General features: G+C 42.5%; 1 protein-coding gene and 1 pseudogene across 9 annotated transcripts in view; one reads left to right on the top strand and one right to left on the bottom strand.

The window, feature by feature from the left end:
* Positions 1 to 21,602, bottom strand: part of UNC5D (unc-5 netrin receptor D) — a 612,862-nt gene that overhangs the window by 203,517 nt on the left and 387,743 nt on the right. For all 9 annotated transcript variants that reach the window (XM_070459905.1, XM_070459906.1, XM_070459904.1 and 6 more), the window contains exon 4: positions 17,644 to 17,747. In XM_070459905.1, the coding sequence (XP_070316006.1) occupies positions 17,644 to 17,747 (104 nt within the window). The remainder of the gene's footprint in view (positions 1 to 17,643; positions 17,748 to 21,602) is intronic.
* LOC139032677 (U6 spliceosomal RNA) lies at positions 7,376 to 7,472 on the top strand (annotated as a pseudogene).

The following is a 21,602-nucleotide window of genomic DNA, read 5'->3' on the forward strand; positions in this document are numbered from 1 at the left end:
TCTGACATTCGAAAAAGTTCTGCCTGAAAAACAAAGGCAGTCTACATTGGCTAAGTGAGTCAGGATGGCGTGTGGCGTGCTTCAGAGAAGCATTAAAATCCATGCTGTCTCAGCAGGATGGGGACGGAGCTCTTGATTCATGCCCGTGGAGCATTACTGCTGAATTACAGAACCGCAGCTCTTTATGGGGAAGCCTCCCAAACTGCTTTTACTTCTGCATAATTCAAGATATAAAGACTGTTTATGGCTGCTCAACTGCATAAGGAGGCAAAGGATAGAGAAATCGCTCCACACCTTCATTCTGTTAACTCAGAAATCACAAATTTCCTTTGTGTCTGTGCTTTCCTTTCAGAGTTTACTATCGATTGATTAACTGCTGACCTTCTCCTGTTTCCCTCCAAACTGCCTTCCCTCTTGATCCATTTGCTTCTTCTCCCAATTTGAGAAACCTTAAGCATACTATGAAAATTCTGAAAGGATAAAGGATGCAATTTCCCACCCAGGGGAAAAAAGAAAGAGGGGAAGAGAGGGAGGAGGATAGAGAGATATTTTGTCAACTGCTTCTCCATTCAAAGTTTATTCAAAGTGGTTACTGGCACTGAGCAATTCTGCCAGTGCCCCCCTGGAACTTGAAAACAGGGCAGATTTCAAGGCCATTGAACGATGGAGTTTCACTGCAGTGGGGGAATACTAAGACTCAGCCATGGAATCACAGCCAAGAGTAAAGAAATGGAGGAAACCATATGACGCACTTAGACGTGTAATCTAAAACATGACACGAATGAACCTATCTATGAAACAGACTCACAGACATGAAGAACAGATTTGCGGTTGCCAAGAGGAAGGTGGTGAGGGAGGGATAAAGCGGGGGTTTGAGAAAAGCAGGTGCAAAACTATTATATTTAGGATGAATAAACCTCAAGGTCCTGGTGCGGAGCACAGGGATATCCTTCAATATCCTGTGATAAACCATAATGGAAAAGAATATGGAAAAGAATGTATCTATGGACATGTATATTATATACATGAAACCACCATGCCGTACCGCAGAAAGTAACACAACGTTGTAAATCAATTATACTTCAATGAAATAAATTAAAAAAAAAAAAAAAAACAGAAATGGAGGAGAAGAAAAAGCAGAAGGCTGGCATGTGTGCACACACACACACAGGTTCACATATGTCCTAATCTTGCATTCACACTTTTAGTAGCACATGTATGAAATAAGATGGTGGGCAAGAAAACGACAGCCTTCGTATCTTACTCACTCACGCTCAGCATACAACGTGCAACAAGCAAAGAAGCTTCATCAGGCTGAGTTTAAGAGAACAGCCTCTTTTTCTGTTTTGCATATAGGGTTATCGTTACCATCTTTCTAAATTCCATATATATGCATTAGTATGCTTTATTGGTCTTTATCCTTCTGGCTTACTTCACTCTGTATAATGGGCTCCAGTTTCATCCATCTCATTAGAACTGATTCAAATGAATTCTTTTTAATGGCTGAGTAATATTCCATGGTGTATATGTACCACAGCTTCCTTATCCATTCGTCTGCTGCTGTGGGAGAAGGCAAGGGTGGGATGTTTTGAGGGAACAGCATCAAAACATGTATATTATCTAGGGTGAAACAGATCACCAGCCCAGGCTGGATGCATGAGACAAGTGCTCGGGCCTGGTGCACTGGGAAGACCCAGGGGAATCAGGTGGAGAGGGAGGTGGGAGGGGGGATCGGGATGGGGAATACATGTAAATCCATGATGATTCATGTCAATGTATGACAAAAACCACTACAATATTGCAAAGTAATTAGCCTCCAACTAATAAAAATAAATGAAAAAAAAAAAAGAGAGAGAGAACAGCCTCAGCATCCAGGCTTTCCGGATTTAATGAGTGGCTTAATCATTCAGTAAGCTGTTTAATCATTCTGTGCCTCGGTTTCTTTATTTATACCACTGGCATGTAACTGTCACCTATCCCAGAAAGTTGCTGGAAGGATTCAGTGATGAGTACCTGGCATTGAGTGCATATATAACGAATGTTGGCGATAGAATAGTTTTTCCATGAAATTATCCACAGAATCAACGATTCCATGAAACAGAGATATTCCTGTATTTGCCTTCCCACAGATAGTAGCTTTAAGGATCAAATGAGTCAATATACGTGAAATGTCTTTGTAAATTTGAAAGTGATCATTTGAATTTAAGAGTTTATTATTATGTATATCAAAGAGCTTCCCCAGAGGCTAAGCGGTAAAGAATCTGCCTGCAATGCAGGAGCCATAGGAGATGCAGGTTCAATCCCTGGGTTGGGAAGATTCCCCTAGAGGAGGGCGTGGCAACCGACTCCAGTATTCTAGCCTGGGAAATCCCATAGACAGAGAAGCCTGGTGGGCTTGAAGCTTTGGGTGGCAAAGAGTCTAACGTAACTGAAGCAACTTAGCACGCACATACACATACCAAAAAGCAGTCGTGTGAATATTCATCCACTAAGTCACAGAGGCTTCAGACTATTCCCAGAAGCCAAGTGTTATCTGCTAAGGTAAGGGTGAGGGGAGTGGGAGGGTGGGAGTGAAAGGGATGGGGAGGATGGGTCGGGAGGGGTAGAGTACAAAAGGATACTGAAAAGCATCATTTGCATTTCCTATCCTGAAGGGAGTTAGGTCAAGGAAATATGACATAAGGTCATAAGACGTTAATACAAGAAGTAGGGCAAGAAAGAGAAACAAACAAAAAAAAATGTTCACAGCGTTATGCTTATAAACATACACACTACTATACATAAAACAGACAATTAATAAGAACCTGCTGTGTAGTACAGGGAACTCTATTCAACACTATGCAATGACCCGTGTTGGAAAAGAACCTAAAAACGAGTGGATATGTGTATAACTAATTCACCTGGCTATATACCTGAAACTAACACAACATTGTAAATCAACAATATGCCAATAAACATTTAAAAAATCAAAAGTGTTTAGAGGAAAGGAGAAACTGCAGGCCTTAACTTAACCAGGCCACACTGATTAAAGTAGATATTTCTAAGAAAGCAGAGTCAGTGTCACCTGGGATGGCCAGGGAGGAAGTCTGACGTCGCTGGGTTAAAAGAGCTTCTCCCAGACTGTGTAAAGGGCAGATAGATGGGGATGTCAAGGACCTTCCAGACAAAGAAAAATGGGGGAACACAGAGATGGGGCTGTAAATAATACGGCCAGAAAGTAGTAAGAAAGAAAGGAAGTTGAGTGTGTAGGGCTGACTTTGAAGAATGCAGAAAAAGAAAAAAAAAAAAAAAAAAGGAAAAGAGGCAAGACACCGCCTTTGTCACTTCATCATGGGTCTCTACCCTTGGTTTTGAAAAATGTAATTCTATCTTCCATATTTCACCCCCTCCTGGAATACAGAACAAGAAAAAAAAAAAGAAAAGAAATATGAATCAGGAGCTTTAGATGGTTTCTTTTCTTCCTCAGTGAGGAACCAGAACTTCTCAGATAAGGCTGTGGTAAAAGTCAGTCCATTAATAAGATTGACTTAAGGACCCGTATTAATGATGAGGGTATTCGGGCTGCAGACATTCACTTTTTAAATAACTTATACTAACCTCATTTTCCCATCTCTCTTACGATAGCAAATTTCTTTTTACAGGAATGTTTTTAGAGAAGTAATTTACTGGCACTTAATTACTAGTATTTAACCAATTCAACATTCCCTTTTCTAAGAGTCCATTAGGTTTCTATTACAATATTATACATTCTAATCAAATGTCGCTTTCTGCAAAGGTCTTCATTGTCAGTCTCCTCAAAGCAAAGTTTATCTGGACTATTAGACATTCTCTCTCTGCTTTGGTTGCACCAAATTAATTATTTATACCTAAGGTCCACCGCTTCAGAACTTGGGCACCTCAATGTTTCTCCAGTGGATTATTAAGAATCTCTTTTTTAAAATAAAATCCTCATTTCCTAGTCTGTTTGATTGAGGTTAGACACAATAGTCTAGTGATTCTTGTACGAAACAGTTCAATGTCATAAGATTCTCTCCTGGGTTTTATGGCAATGAACAAATTTGAAATAAATGAACCTTTCATTAAGAATATCCTCACAGGGGAGAAGGGAAAAGGGCTTCTGACTTAAAAACTGTCTGCACCAGTCTAACAGAGTTATTAAAACAAATCTGATAGTATGCAGATTTTACTATTTATACAACAGGAATAATTGGAGATACAAAAGGGGCCTTAGGAGTTTCCAGCCCCCTTCCTTATTTTACAGATAAAGAAAAAGAGATCAACAGCCCTCAAAGAGCCTTTAGCTCATTGTGACTTGCTTGGTTCTAAGGGACACTTTCAGGTACTCATCAAAGGCATCCTTGAAGCAGTAAGAGAGGGCACACATAGAGTCATACTCACGATTCTTCATTGCAAGCAACCAACTCTGCTCTGGCTTGTTGAGGTAGAAAAGGACTTTATTAAAGATTATATCTCTAATAAAGTTCTTCCAGGGCTTCCCAGGTGGTGCTAGTTTTAAAGAATCTGCCTGCCAATGCAAGAAACCTAAGAGATGCAGGTTCAATCCCTGGGTCAGGCAGATTCCCAGGAAGTAGCGAAGTGAAGTGGAAGTCACTCAGTCATGCCTGAGTCTTTGTGACCCCGTGGACTATATACAGTCCATGGAATTCTCCAGGCCAGAAAATTGGAGTGGGTAGCCTTTCCCTTCTCCAGGGCATCTTCCCAACCCAGTGATCAAACCCAGGTCTCCCGCATTGCAGGCAGATTCTTTACCAGTTGAGCCACAAGGCAAGCCCAAAAGGTTAGGAAACATCCCTGGGTGGGTTCGAACCACCAACCTCTAGGTTAAAAGCCAAACCTGCTTACGATTGTGCCACAGACACACCTGGAGGTAGGCATGGCAACCCACTGCAGTATTCTTGCCTGGAGAATCCCCATGGACAGAGGAGCCTGGCCGGCTACTGTCCATAGAGTCCCAAAGAGTCAGACATGATTGAAGCGACTCGCATACACAGACACACACACACACAGAAGTGTCCAGAGTCTCCAGTAAAGTCAAAGATACATAACGGGCAGCCAAATAGAACAATGAGCAACCACATCATAGGGAAAGGGGGAGTCACTTGGCAGCGTCCTCGCAGTTTAAAACTCATGACATTGACATGACTCCCAACTATAAGACTCACCAATTCTGCTGGCAGGCAGCTCCACCGCCATCCTCTCCAGAGAGGGATGTCCATACCAGTACCTCATCATGCTGCTCAATTCTCCATCCCACCTTGGGTGAGAACACCTGACGAGTGGGCCTAACCACAAAGACTAGAAAATAAGCTTTTCAGATTCTACTTTAGGGAGGTGAGACTTTAAAAGAAATTCCCTAAACATAAGAAAGTAGGACAAATGTTCACCAAGTTTACCAAGACTAACAGAGCTTCTTTAAAAACCTTTGATTTCCACATGGGCATCTGGAAGGAAAAAATGACCTCCTTTCCCTAACTCCCCCTGGAGAAGGAGATGGCAACCCACTCCAGTATTCTTGCCTGGAGAATTCCGTGGACAGAGGAGCCTGGTGGGCTATAGTCCACAGGGTCCCAAAGAGTCGGACATGACTGAGTAACTAACACTTTCCCTAAATCCACTCTCCTGCCCCAACCCTCACCAGTAATTTGGCTTCAAACACAGGTGTGACTCTGATATCCTTTATAAGACAAAAAGTGCATTATTTCATTCTGTTCCTGGGACTTCACCTTGTTACACAAGCAGGCCAACCTACTGATCAGTCAACAGAGAGAAGGGGAGATTCTCCAAAATACACTTCATTGACTACAGCCCTTGACCTTTTTTTCTAATTATTTTTTTTAATTGAAAGTATAATTGATTTCTGCTTTATAACAAAGTGATTATACACACACACACACACACGTATTCTTTTTTCATGTTCTTTTCCATTATAGTTTATCACAGGATGCTGAATATAGCTTCCTGTACTATGCAGTACTTGTTTATCCATTCTACATGTAATAGTTTGCATCTGCAAACCCCAAGCTCCCAGTCCTTCCCTCCCCCACGGCAACCACAGGTCTGTTCTCTGTGTCTGTGAGTCAGTTTCTGTTCTGTAGATAAAATTCATTTGTGTCATATTTTAGATTCCACATATAAGTGATATCACATCTTCACTTAGTATAATCATCTCTAGGTCCATCCAAGTTGCTGCCAATGGCATTATTTCACTCTTTTTTATGGCTGAGTAGTAGTCCGTTGTACATATGTAATCCATTCACCAGGTAAAACAGCATGGAGGTTCGCCAAAAGTAAATAGAGGTGCCATACGATCCAGCAATCTCACTCACTCCAATATATCTGGAGAAAACCATAATGCAAAATCGTACAAGCATGCCTATATTCACGGCAGCACTATTCGTAATAGTCAAGACATGGCCCCTTGACCTTGACCTTTCTAATTCTAGCACCATCTTGATTCCTCGGTGACATAAAAACAATAAGATTGCCCAGCATGCAGTGGCTCAAGGCTACAATCTGTTAGTTGCTTGGCTTTGGGCTTTTAATTCTCAGACATTGAATTATTTTGAGGAGGTTGTTTACCTTGATGTGTGCAGAATTAGCCTTAGACACTAAGCCTTTATGGCAAGTTTTATTGTCCAAGGCAAATATAACCTGTTAAGATTTACAGGCTTTATTAACAGCAATAACCATTTTACAACCAACATCAGTAAATCAGGGTTTATTGAGAACTCTACAATTTTAATCTGTGGAAAACCATTAAAATGTCGGATTTTCATTGAACATAATTTCTAACTTTTATGAAAGATAGATTCTGCATTTAATTGGGGAGTATAAAAAAGTGCAGTGTGGGATAACGAATTGTTTTGAAAGGAGCAAATTGGTTTTAGCTAAACAACGGTGTCAAACACTAAAAAGTGGTCATCTTTAGTTAGAACTGCCCCAAGGTTGAGGTTAAAAGCAACTGTAGTGACAAATGCATTCTAATACATCTCACAACTGGATGAGCTCATGGCATTTAGAAAATGCTGAATTATCATCCATTCACATTTCAGGTATTTTCAGAAAAGCGTACAACTAATTATTTCATTTAAACCTATGTCTGCTGCCTGGTGAGTGCCTTCAAGTTTATATACCATGCTTGCTTTGGAGGTAGCGCTAGTGGTAAAGAACTCACCTGCCAATGCAAGGGACCTAAGAGACGTAGGTTCGATCCCCGTGTTGGGCAGATTCCCTGGAGGAGGGCATGACAACCTGCTTCAGGATTCTTGCCTGGAGAAACCTCATGGACAGAGAAGTCTGGCAGGCTACAGTCCATAGTGTTGCAAAACGTCAGACACAACTGAAGTGACTTAGCACGCATGCATGCATACTAAAACTGGAATGATTCAGAGAAGATTAGCATGGCCCTGTGCAACAATGACATACAAGTTCATGAAGCAATGCATATCTTTGTTTGGAAGCTTCCTATAAAACTAAACACACTTTCAGCACATGATCCAGCAGTAATACTCCTTGATGTTTACCCAAATAAGCTGAAAATTTACGGCCACACAAAAACCCAAACATGGATATTTATATCAGCTTTATTCAGAATTACCAAATTTTGGAAACAACCTTGATGTCCTTCAGAAGGTGGATGAATAAATAAACCAGGTACATCCAAACAATGGAATGCCATCCAGTGCTACAAAAGAAATAAGCTATTAAGTCATGAAAAGATGTGGGGGAAGCCCAAACACATATTACTAAGTGAAAGACACCAACCTGAAAAGGCTACATGCTGTATGATTTCAACTATATGACATTCTGTAAAAGGAAAAACCACGAAGACAGTTAAAAAAAAAAAATCAGACGTTGTGGGGAGAGAGGGATGAACAGAAGGAGCACAACTAGGAAGTCAAGAGACATCCAGAGTAGCAGGCAAGCTTGGCCTTGGCGGACAAGATGAAGCAGGACAAAGCCTAACAGAGCTTTGCCAAGGGAACGCACTGGTCATAGCAAACACCCTCTCCCAACAACGCAAGAGAAGACTCTACACATGGACATCACCAGATGGTCAATACAGACAGATTATATTCTTGGCAGTCGAAAATGGAGAAGCTCTATACAGTCAGCAAACAAAAAGACTGCGAGCTGACTGTGGCTCAGATCATGAACTCCTTATTGCCAAATTCAGACTTAAAGAAAGGGAAAACCACTAGACCATTCAGGTATGATCTAAATCAAATCTCTTCTGATTATACAATGGAAGTGACAAATAGATTCAAGGGATTAGATCTGATAGACAGAGGGCCTGAAGAACTATGGACTGAGGTTTGTGACACTGTACAGGAGGCAGTGATCAAGACCATCCCCAAGAAAAAGAAATGCAAAAAGGCAAAATGGTTGTCTGAGGAGGCCTTATAAATAGCTGTAAAAAGAAGAGAAGCTAAAGGCAAAGGAGAAAAGGAAAGATATACCCATTTGAATGCAGAGTTCCAAAGAATAGCAAGGAGAGATAAGAAAGCCTTCCTCAGTGATCAGTGCAAAGAAAACAGAGGAAAACAATAGAATGGGAAAGATTAGAGATCTCTTCAAGAAAATTAGAGATACCAAGGGAATATTTCATGCAAAGATAGGCACAATAAAGGACAGAAATGATATGGACCTAAAAGAAGCAGAAGATATTAAGAAGAGGTGGCAACAATACACACAAGAATTATATAAAAAAAGATCTCCATGACCCAGATAGCCACAATGGTGTGATCACTCACCTAGAGCCAGACATCCTGGAATGTAAGTCAAGTGGGACTTATGAAGCATCACTATGAACAAAGCTAGTGCAGATGATGGGATTCCAGTTGAACTATTTCAAATACTAAAGATGATGCTGTGAAAGTGCTGCACTTAACATGCCAGCAAATTTGGAAAACTCCGTAGTGGCCACAGGACTGGAAAAGGTCAGTTTTCATTCCAGTCCCAAAGAAAGGCAATGCCAAAGAATGTTCAAACGACCACACAATTGCACTTATCTCACACTCTAGCAAAGTAATGCTTAAAATTCTCTAAGCCAGGCTTCAACAGTATGTGAACCATGAACTTCCAGATGTTTAAGTCGGGTTTACAAAAGTCAGAGGAACCAGAGGTCAATTGCCAACATCTGTTGGATCACTGAAAAACAAGAAGAGTTCAAGAAACACATCTACTTCTGCTTTATTGACTACGCCAAAGCCTTTGACTGTGTGAATCACAACAAACTGTGGAAAATTCTTAAAGAGACGGGAACATCAGACCACCTGACCTGCCTCCCAAGAAATTGTATCCAGGTCAGGAAAAAACCATTAGAACCGGACATGGAACAACAGACTGGTTCCAAATTGGGGAAGGAGTACATCAAGGCTGTATGTTGTAACTCTGCTTATTTAACTTATTTTCAGAGTACATCATGTGAAATGCCGGGCTGGATAAGGTACATGCTGGAATCAAGATCGCTGAACATTTCTCAGAAACACAGATATGCATATGACACCACTCTTATCCAAAAGCGAAGAACTAAAGAACCTCTTGATGAAAGTGAAAGAGGAGAGTGAAAAAGTTGGCTTAAAATTCAACATTCAGAAAATGTAGATCATGGCATCCAGTCCCATCACTTAATGGCAAATAGATGGGGAAACAATGGGAAAGGTGAGAGAATTTAGGGGGGGTCCAAAATCACTGCTGAAACTCCAATACTTTGGCCACCTCATGCAAAGAGTTGACTCATTGGAAAAGACCCTGATGCTGGGAGGGATTGGAGGCAGGAGGAGAAGGGGATGACAGAGGATGAGATGGCTGGATGGCATCATCGACTCGATGGACATGAGTTTGAGTAAACTCCGGGAGTTGGTGATGGACAGGGAGGCCTGGCATGCTGCGATTCATGGGGTCACAAAGAGTCAAGACACGACTGAGTGACTGAACTGAACTGAAAATCACTGCAGATGGTGACTGCTGCCATAAAATTAAAAGATGCTTGCTCCTTGGAAGAAAAGCTATGACTAACATAGACAGCTTATTAAAAAACAGAGACATTACTTTGTCAACAAAGGTCCGTCTAGTCAAGGCTATGGTTTTTCCAGTAGTCACGTATGGATGTGAAAGTTGGACTATAAAGAAAGCTGAGTACCAAAGAATTGATGCTTTTGAACTGTGGTGTTAGAGAAGACTCTTGAGAGTCCCTTAGACTGTGAGGAGATCCAACCAGTCAATCCTAAAGAAGATCAGTCCTGGGTGTTCCCTGGAAGGACTGATGTTGAAGCCGAAACTCCAATACTTTGGCCACCTGATGCAAAGAACTGACTCATTGGAAAAGACCCTGATGCTGGGAAAGACTGAAGGTGGGAGGAGAAGGGGATGACAGAGGATGAGATGGTTGGACGGAATCACTGACTCAATGGACATGAGTTTGAGTAAACTCTGTGAGTTGGTGATGGACAGGGAAGCCTCGCGTGCTGCAGCCCATGGGGTCGCAAAAGAGTCAGACACGACTGAGTGACTGAACCGAACTGAATGCCATTCATAAGCTTCTCCAAGGGATACGGTAAAACCACAGAGAGTTTCCAGCTTCTGTAAATAAGCAAAATAACCATTTATTTCCTCCACACACTAGATGGTGTGTGCTCAGATGCTAAGTCCTGTCCAACTCTTTTTTGACTCCATGGATTGCAGTCTGCCAGGCTCCTCTTTCTATGGGTTTCTCCAGACAAGAATACTGGACTGTGCTGCCGTTTCCTTCTCCAGGGGTCTTCCCGACCCAGGGATGGAAACCTTATCTCCTGCATTCATAGGCAGATTCTTTACCACTGAGCCACCAGGGAAGCCCATAAAAAATTATATGTACTAGACAACAAGAGAGAAAGGCAGGAAGCATTCTGGTGCCTTCATCCTCTGATGAACTTGAAATGCATGAAAAAAGCACAGGCTAGGAGGAAGATCTCATGGGCTGCCCGGGGAGAGGAGGGGGTGGTCCTAGCAGCATCCTTCTCCATGGGGCTGAAAGTGTGTTACTAATGGCAAGCGTTTTCAATTTCAGTCTGCATCCTCAACTGTAATGGAACCCTACATCTTCCTCTGAGAAGCAACGTTCACCATGCTTTAGAAAAAGAGAAAATGAGAAGGAAGAACTGAAGCCACAATCCTCTCTACTATTTATTTAGTATTAAAAACTGTGCTAGATGCCTTGCATATTCTTGGGTTTTCTTCGTCTTTGGCTGGAGCAATCCTACAGGAGAAGTGTTGTTCCTATTTTCAGATGAGGACTCTGAGGTTCAGGGTGGCCAGTATTTGCCACAGGTCATAGTGTTAGGAGGTGCCAGTCAGGGCTGGGCCACAGTTTGACTCCAAAATTCTTACTTTCCCTTCATTATGCCACACTAAGAATCCTCAGTTCTCTACCATTTCCAGACTCCATGACTATATCCCAGGAGAGAGAACCCGGTGATACAGACATCATTATGCACTTATGAGGATATAACCGGGGCCCTTTATGACAATGAGATCTTTTGGGGTCGTGGCCAAATGCGGGGAGAGTTTAATAAGGGTGGAGACTACCTGTATTCTCTCCACTTCACATGTCCCCTTTCCTTCCCTTCCAAGGCACCCTCTCTGCAACTGAAGACATTCAGTACTTCCTGTTTCCTAAGACTGCATCCAACCCAGGCTCCTGGTCCCTGGGAGCGTAGGGGCTCCAGGACTGCCTGGCCCCCAGAGTCTCTATTCCCTCAGTGTTCATAAGTTTTATCGCCAGGTGACCTATTTCAAACAAAGAAACACAGCAATTACAAAAACTTTAGGATTAGCATATCAGCTAGAAGAGATTTCAAAGAAAAAAACTATTTCTCAGGGTAGACTGTCAGGCAGCAGAACAAGAAGATATGTTATTACTGGCCTAGGGGTCCCAAGCTTCCAAAAAGGCTTTGCAGAAGCTAACCAACCCTACCATCTCACTAAGAAACACCAAGTAGCACAGAGAGGAAAAGTCTAAGCTTTAAGGTTTGATTGACTCCTTGATCCCAAAGCTTGGACAAGTTCCTATAAGATGGACATGAAACTACCAAGAGCTTTCCAGCATCTCCTAGCTATCTTCTGCAAATTAAATTAAAAACAGAAAAGACTACTTAACACAGTGCCTGGCACACAGAGACACTCTTTCTATTCTTACACAAAGCACTTTGGTCATCTAGATGGAGTTAGTTGCCAAGTATGTTCTATCTTACAGAGAGAAGACAGAGGTGTCTTGTGAAAATAAGACTTGCTCAAAAGGTTACTTTCAATGTGCCAAGCAGGAGACCTCCTATTCCACCGCAGGACAAAACCAGCTGGTACATCAGCTGGTTGTGCCTGGACCAATCACCAGCTGTGACTGGACCCACCAGTCACAACTCCTTCTAGTGATGACCTCTGGGGCCCCACAGGAGGTGGGCAAGATGGGAACCAGTGGTGTGGTGGAGCGGGTGGAACACATCCTGCTCAGAGAAGGTAACTTTGATGATATTTCACAGTGACGATTATGTAACTGATCAATTTCCAAGCACAGTTTCCAGTTACCGCCATTCTGAAGGTCATTAACATTAGGATACTCGCATGACTAAGAGGTCAGTAAGCACAAAAACACTCTGCTATCTGAAGGCCCCATGACAGGCACTGGCAGACACCCTCACCCCCACCCCACCAAGAGACCCTGACCACCGAAGGTATGAACATCTTCACCTTCCTTCCCTATCTGTATCCGTCTCTCTCACAGCTTTCTTCTCTTGATTGACCCACACATCAACAAAAACACAAATGTTGGTGGTAATAACTAGTGTGTAAGCTACTGCTGAAACTATAGAGCTATAAATATCAGTGCACAGATATAGGTAGTACCCATCTCATAAATAAGTGAAATTTCAAAGTAACCCAACTGTTTGGAACCCAGATGCTTTCCCACCTTAAGAAGATGCTATAAAAGCTTGTTAGGGCCCCACACCAGCCATTAACCCACAGTGCAGCTGAAACATTCTCCATATTCATCCATAATACAAAAGGAAGAAAACAAAGCTTCCCCTCTTCAGCTCAGAATTTCAGTTTTAAGCCAAACTACAGTCACAGCTGTTCCTTGAAATGGCCCTCTTTCAGCCAGCCTGGCTCTGAAATTTATTTCTAAAGACACCTATGTGCTTAAAAATGAAAGAGTATCAATATGTCAAGGGGGAGTGGGAAGTGGACTGAGTTCAAGAGTGGCCCCCCTCTCCAAATTTCAAGCCCACACATAACTGTGCATGTGACCTTATTTGGAAATAGGGTCACTGTAGTGGTACTGTGACCAAGAAGATTAACATAAGGCATTACTGGATCGAGGTTGGCCTCATCCAGTGATTCATGTTCTTGTAAGAGGAAAATTCACACATATCGAGGGAGAGAGAGAGAGAGAGACTTCCCTGGTGGTCCAGTGGCTAAGACTCCATGCTCCCAATGCAGGGGGCCCGGGTTTGATCCTCAGTGTTGAACTAGATTCCACATGCCCCACCTAAGAGTTTGCATGGCACAACTGAAGATCCCGAAAAATCTCCCATACCACCAACAAAATCAGAGGTCCAGATGCTGCATCTAAGACTCTGCACAGTCAAATAAATAAATATTAAAAAGGAAAGTGATAAAAAAAGATACAGAGAGAATAATACCTATTTGAAGATGGAGGCAGAGTCTGTAGTGATGTATCTACACACCAAGGGCAGCAAGGATTGTCAGAAACCACCAGAATCTAAGAGACAAGCTCGTTTTCCAGAGCCCCCAGGAAAACTAACCCTGCCTGCACCCTACTTCAGACTTCTAGCCTCCAGAACTGTGAGAGAATTCAGTTTGACTGTTTGAAGTCCCAGTATGTAGTCATTTGTCACAGCAGCCCCAGGAAACTAATCCAGGAAGTAAATACCTACCAGTGTAGAAATCTGGCAGGAGGGGAAGCACCAGAAAAGAAAATACACTTTCTTACTGAGAAGTCTGTACTTATTGTGTTCCTTCTTCCCCTGGCCAAGAACTCTCCCAAATACTGTTTGCATTGACATCAGGGTGTGTGACTACTGGAAGTTTTTCACATACTGTTTGGCTCCTGTGGTCATAGCTGAAAATCACATCAGAATGGGGTGGGGAGTGATGGGGAAGGAGGGAGGTCCAAGAGAAAGGGGACATATGTAAATACACACACACACACTCATGTGCTTAGTTGCCCAGCTGTGTCCAACTCTCTGTGACCCCATGGACTATAGCCTACCAGGTTCCTCTGTTTATGGGAATTCTCTAGGCAAGGATACTGGAGTGGGTTGCCATGCCCTTCTCCAGGGGATCTTTCCAACCCAGGGATCAAGCCTAGGTTTCCTGTATTGCAGGAAGATTCTTTACCATCTAAGCTACCAAATAGCTCAACAGGTATTTGTGATATAGCAGAAAGTAATACAACATCGTAAAGCCACTATGCATGTGTGCTGAGTCGTGTCTTGCTCTTTGCAAACCCATGGACAGTAGTCCACCAGGCTCCTCTGTCCATGGGATTCTCCCGACAAGAATACTGGAGTGGGTTGCCATTCTCTTTTTCAGGGTATCTTCCCTCCAGGGATCAAACCCGCATCTCCTGCATCGGCAGGCAGAATCTTTACCACTGAGCCTCCTGGGAAGCCCTATACTCCAATAACAAATAAACAAAAGAAACATATAAAGATGGAAAAAGGAACTGAGCCAATAGAGACAACTCATTTCCTTTCAAGGACAGTGTTGGGGCAAGAAAGGTGGAGGGACGTTTCAAGAGCTGCTTCTAAATTCAACCCAGGTTCAGCCTTTCCCAGGTATTGAGTTGGCCAAAAGGTTAATCTGGGTTTTTGGATGGAAAATCTGAATGAACCTTTTGGCCAACCCCACAGTTGACCAGCTAGGAATGCTGCTTGCTTCCTAGAGACTAATCCTTTCTCAATAGGAATCCTCCCTCAACCATGGCCCCAAAGAGCTTGGAGTCCTTATAATTCCTAAATCCCTGAGCTCTCTGGGAAGACACTTCAGTGTGTGCATGTGTACAAACTCATGGACACTTTTATAAATCAAGGCATATTTTCCCTTTTGGCTCTTACCCCACCAGGTCACATATTGCTTACCTTTCTCTTCTCTGTTCTTTATTTTTACTTGTGTCTTCAAAGACCAAGTGAAGAATGACTTATACCCATTTTCTAACACTCAGGAGAACAAACAAAAACAAGAGTCTAGTGGATTTCACAGTTTTGTCTGGGCTGAGTCCTAGTACTACCTCCAATATTCAGGAATAGAGGCAGGAAACTATTTTTCATTCATATTCAACAGATATTTATTGGACACCTGGATGTGAAAAGCACTCTTTTCTGTTCTGGGGATAAAGCGATAAAAATATAAACATCGGACTTCCATGGAGGTTCAGTGATTTTAAGACTCTGTGCTTCTAAAGCAAAGGATGCAGGTTTGATCCCTGGTCAAACACGTTCCATGTAGCATGGCCAAACAAACAAAATTCTCCTTGTGGAGCTTAAATTCTAATAGGAAATAAGTTGAATAAATACAGTATGGTTGTGCTAAGAGCTAAGGAGTTAATAAATGCAGAGAAAGGGGCTTGAAAGTATACATATAGGGTAAGGAAGCGACATCGTCATCAGACTGCCCTTAACAGGCCTCAGTGAGCAGGCAGTCTCTGAGCAAGCCCTGAAGGAAGGGAAGAAACAATGGAGTAACTGGGGAAGAGTGTTCCAGCAGAGGGGTCAGCATGTGCAAAGGTCCTGAGGCAGGCACATGGCTGGTGCGGCTGTTGAAGAGTGAGGAGGCTAATGTGGCTACAGCAGGGCTGGAAACTGAACAACAGCAGATGAGGTCAGAGGTAAGAGCAGGCTAGATTATCCTGGACCATATAAGGCATGAAAGTGGACTTTTCTCTGAGTGTTCTGAGGAACTTTGGGAAGACTGAACAGAGTTATGACTTAAATGGGTGCAAGACCTTTGGTGGGTCATTGATCTGAGTATCAGTTTTTTTGCCCCTAAAATGGAAAGGCCATGCCAAGTAAATATCTAAGCTCTCTTCTAGGTGTAAAAATTGATTTTTAGACATCTAGAGAATGCTCGGTTCCCACAGAACAGATAATAAAACCATGACCTTCTGCCCATCTTCACTGCTCTCTGGTGCTTCAAAGATGACACAGTGACCCAGCCCGGGCTTGGAAGGGAGCCTGGTTATGAGAGATGGTGTGATTATAGCAAACGCCTGGGACCTGAGTCCCCCAGGAACACATGGGGTGTCCTCAATGATACCGACATTCACCCGGCCCTCTAACACCCAGCCACCTGTTCCCCGTCTCGGCAATCCAGGGCACTCTCTGTACAGAACAAGGCGGCGGCCAAAGGAGATCAAATATGTGTTTGTGTCCCATTAAATACAAATCTAAAAATAAGCATTTTCCTTTCTCATCATTTCACATCACGCATGGAGAGTTCACTTTAATTTTCAAGTCCGTTTACTTCATTTCAGGGAAGTTTGGGAGCTTTGAATAGAATCCACCCTGCGGGCTTCTTGCCTGGATCAGCAAGTCTGTCTTTTTTCGGTTCCCCTTGATACTATTTACTCCTCTTCCCCTCCAAACACAAAATCCCACAGCAATGCACAACAAAGTTTCCTGTTGTTTTAATATCTCTACTTCTCAATGAAGAAACCACGACTCTCAGGACCTTCCCCTAGCTGCTCAGAGAAGAGTCACAGCTGGCCTCTCTACTGTTTGACTCAGACCTACGTTTGCATATGTATTGGGTTGGCTAAAACATTTGTTCAGGTTTTTCCATCAACTTATATAGGAAAACCCAAACGAAGTTTTCGACCAACCCCAAAACAGGACTTTACCAAGCAATCTTTGAACTTCTGAATAAACCCCACAGTATTATCTTAATACCAATATTATTAGCCTATCAGAACCTCTTTTAACAGTGACTTAAAGAACAGCATCCCTACCAGCACAGTGTGTTATTAATGACAATTATAGTCTAAGCGTATGAGAGAAGCTTCTAGAAAACCAGCAAGGAGCAAAAACTATGACGACTCTGGATTCCGACCACCTCACTGTGAACAATAGGTAACTGATCAGAGATCTGGGACCTCCAACACTGTGTTCCCCATGCCAGAGCAGCGCCTAAAATATAACAAATACTCTAGGTATGTCTATTTCATAAGCAAATGAAGGAAAAGTGCAAACACCTGTGAAACTTGGCACTGGAGCCCGACCTCCTCCTTTCTACACTTTTTTGACATGACTTTGCCTGTTAGATGGATCTAGAAACCAATGTACAAAGCAGAGCGCCCAGGGTGACGGATGGGGAGCACACAGCATGCGCCTGCATCACCGAGGTCCCCAGCAGGAAGGGCACAGGGCAATTTCCACCCAAATTGGCTGGCAAGAGCTTAAGAAATTAGAGGAGAGACAATTTCCTCTTCTAGCTTATTTCCATCAGCCGCGTCACCATCTTTAGCGGTTGGGTCCAGGCAGCGAGAAGGCCAGGCCCAGGCTGGCTTATGTCTCCTGTGAACACAGAGGACTCAGTCCCTGCTCTTGGGAAATGGCCTGGTCTTACCTCCGCAGCAGGAACTCCCTCCGGAGGCCGGCAGTGTAGCACAATCATGCCTTCGATGGGCACCTCCCTTCCCTGTGGGTCTTGCTCAAAGTTCTTCCGTAAATCTGCAAAGAATGGGAAAGATATGACACTCTGCTCTGGGGCCAGGAAGATCCACATTTGCTCCAAAGATGATAAAACAGTGAGCTTAATGTCACAACCTAGACACACACACACACACACACACCCTGGTTTCAGGAGTTCCAGAATCTAAGAATCCTCTTCCTGAATATTCACAAACACATTTCAAATAAGCCTTAATCAAACTGTCCCTAATGTTCTCTACTGATATGATGGATAGAAGATTTACTAGGAGAGCAGGAAAGAAAAAACTCATTACTTCATGAGTCTTTGCTAGCATTATCTACTTAGCATCTGATAAAACACTTGGTCTAATAAATTGCCATCCACAGCTATTATGCAGCTGAGGTGCACGTGATTTTTTTTTATTAACTAAAGAATGCATTATTAATTTGTAACCTCTGCATTCCCTTAGCCCTCTAGGGAGCTCTAGAAGATGGTAATAAGAGTGTGATTACCTATTAGTCTTTTATTTGTAACCAGGGAGAAGAGGCAACATTCAACCACAACAAAATCTATAACCTATCCAACCAAACATATAATTAAAAAATACAACGCCCTCCAGTCCAGCAACAACACTGGGCATCCATGTAGTGTCTTCTTGGAAGACTCCAGGCTCTTTGCAAACAAGCTGCACCATTAACCTTTTACACGTAGATGGGTGACACTTGGAGGGGTTAATTGGCTTGCCAGCGGTCACAGAGAATCTCAATGCCAGGGATGGGGAAGAATTTACCGCGTGTCCAGACATTAGTCTCTGAGTACTCACCAGCAAATCGTTTTCAGGGAAAAGGACACACGCAGGGACAGTTGAGAAAGAGAGAGAGTATCATTTGCATGGCTTTCCACTTAAGCATATGCTTCATTAGCAAGAGTGGGAGTTGGTCTCTACTTCTTTTGGAGGTGTCATAACAACACTTTGATAATTTAACCTCACAAGCTTATTTCTGCTGTCATCTGAAAGCCTGGGATAGTGGAGTGAAGACAGTTTGACAAGCCTTCCTCAAGACCTCCCCCTCCCTCCCGGACAACGTATTTTTCTTCAACCGAGGATCTCAAATTACAGGCTGTGGATTTATTGATTTAATTTTCTTTAGTGCTTACAATAACATGAAATATGTTCTCTGTAAAGAGCAGAGCTTCAGAATCAGTTACATCTGTATAAATGGTATAAATACATTAAACTTGCTTTTAGCAAGTCAGAAACACGCCATGAATAACAAGCCCAGCAATCCATGTATTCACTTTCTTTGGAATTTTACTCTTCATGTTTTCCCTCCCAGAGGCGACTGATGTCTTTTGTCAGCTAGGCTGTCTATTTGGAGATCATCGTGAGTGTATGTGAAACCAAGGATCTTACAAGGACTCACATTGTAGGCATGTGGCAGGATCTATTTTCCCGTTTCTCTGCTGTCCTCCCAAACTGTAAAGCCAAGCTTCCTTCTATTAGAGATCTGTAAATTGTCACTGCAGATCTGCAAATTGCCACAGCCTTTATGATTCAGGATTTCTAATTCCAAGTTTGAGGAAGTTCACATAATTGATAACAAAACTATGAGTGATGGGGATGTGAATAAGCCCTGGAATGAAAAATCTCATGTTCCCTGCATAATTGGACCACAAATTCTCCTTTGCTCTCCCACAAGGGATCACGGAGTCAAAAACCCCCTTTCCAGGAATGTCCCCGGTGGTCCAGTGGTTTAGAAGCGGTGCTGCAATGAGAGGATGTGGGTTCAGTCCCTGGTTGGGGAACTAAGATCCCACATGCCATGGGAAATCTAAGCAGGTGGACTACAACTACTGAGCCTGCACACCAAAACAAAAGACCTCACAGAATGCAAAGAAGATCCTACGTGCCACAACGAAGGCCTGATGCAGCCAAACCGATCAATAAATAGATTTTTTTAAAAATCCTCGCTCCTTATGACTAATTTACTCATCAGGGCTACAGTCAACCCCCTTATTCATGGGGGATAGGGTCCAAGAACCCAGTGGATGCCTGAAACCTCAGACAGTACCAAATCCTATATATCCTGGGGTTTTTTTTTCCTATGCATACAATCCCTATGATAAAGTTCAATTTATAAAGCAGGCCCAGTAAGAGATCAACACTACGAAGACTAAAATAGAACAATTATAACAGTATACTGTAATAAATGTTATATGAACATAGTCTCTCTCAAAATATCTTACTGGACAAATCGAACGCTTTTCCATCTTAACGAAGCACTTCAGTGTGGTGGCTGTAACGCTTTTAGTTTGAGGGGCAACAGTAAAACTAACACAGATTTCTTTTCCCTTCTTCACAATTTTATGGAGAGAAGATTCATGCTGACCACAGATTTTAAGAAGCTCAGGATATAATTTTTTCTCTTTCCTTACTAAGTCCTTATTAAGAACTTCCACTTCTTCACTTAAAGAAAGCACTTTTCAGCATTTCTTTGGTGTCCCTGAATTTCCAGCATCACTGTCCTTATGTGTTGGGTCCATTATTAATTAAAACAAGGGTTACTTGAACACAAGTAGTGTCACACCAGGGCAGTTGATCTGATAACCAAGACAGCTACTAAGATTAATGTGCAGGACACGCTGGACGAAGAGATGATTCACTTCCTGGGCAGGATGCAGCTGGATGGCAGGAGATTTCATCCTGCAACTTGGCACAGCACATGACTTAAAACTTGTGAATTGTTAATTTCTGAAATTTTCCATTTAATATTTTCAGACTAAGGTTGACTGTGGGTAACTGAAACCAGAGATAAGAGAGATGACTCTGTATTGAAACAAGCCTGTTGCAGGGTGTGGGTGATTCTTACATGACACATCAGTTTGCTAATGGAAAGAAACGGTGGTATTTTTGTGCCTAATTCTGTTGGGTTTGTTTGCCACTTTTTCCTCTTCTTTGATTGTTTTGTTTTCGAAAAGGAACTCTTACCCAGTGCTGCTACACAATGATTGCAGTTTTGACAACACCAAATAATCTGCATTCAACCCAATGAAGCAGAGAAAACAGACAATGGGGATTTCTATTTTGTCTTATACTATTTCTATTTTGTCTTCTATTTCCTTTCTTTGCTCACTTGAAATGGAAATGGTAACAAAATGCAGAGTTTTTGGGTATTTCCACACATCAGCGAATGAGAAGAAACTAGAGTGAAGTCATTTTCCCTCCACACTCCCACCTGCTTAAGGAAGTAGGTAAGCAAATATAAAGAAAGGAAAACCCTGAGGATTTCTCTGGTGTTCCAGTGGCTAAGACTTGGTGCTCCCAAAGCAGGGGTCTGGGTTCAATCCCTGGTCAGGGAACTAGATCTCATGTCCCGCAACTGAGAGATTCCACGTGCTGCAACGGAGACCTGGAGCAGCCAGTTAAATAAATCTTTAAAAAAAAAAAAAAAGGAAGGAAAATCCTGTATTGACACTGGGATATAGGAAAGAGTATTGTCTATAAGCAAGAAGCTAGGAGAAATTTCTTTTTGATCTCATACAGTTAGGATCAGATTGAAGAAAGGACCCACACAATGCCCTGATCTTCCCAATTGACATTGGCAATCACTGTTGAACTTTTCCAACAAGAAGTATATATCCACTTCTAAATGTGGAGATAGGAAGGTTAAAAGTAGAAGACAGAGGGTCAGGCAACAACTGTGGTGTCATAAACATGGATCCAACTCATCAAAGGCAGCCCATCACAGACCAGGTATCACACTGAATAAGAAACCCAAGTGTCAGAGTTCTGGCTTGTGCCTAATACTGGTGGCAGGAACTCTGGTACTTTTGATTCCCAAGGAGGACAAACATACCAGACTAATTCCAGATTGCTACTAAATGTACCAAAA

This window comes from Odocoileus virginianus, chromosome 32 (assembly GCF_023699985.2).
Source record: "Odocoileus virginianus isolate 20LAN1187 ecotype Illinois chromosome 32, Ovbor_1.2, whole genome shotgun sequence".
Taxonomy (NCBI): domain Eukaryota; kingdom Metazoa; phylum Chordata; class Mammalia; order Artiodactyla; family Cervidae; genus Odocoileus; species Odocoileus virginianus.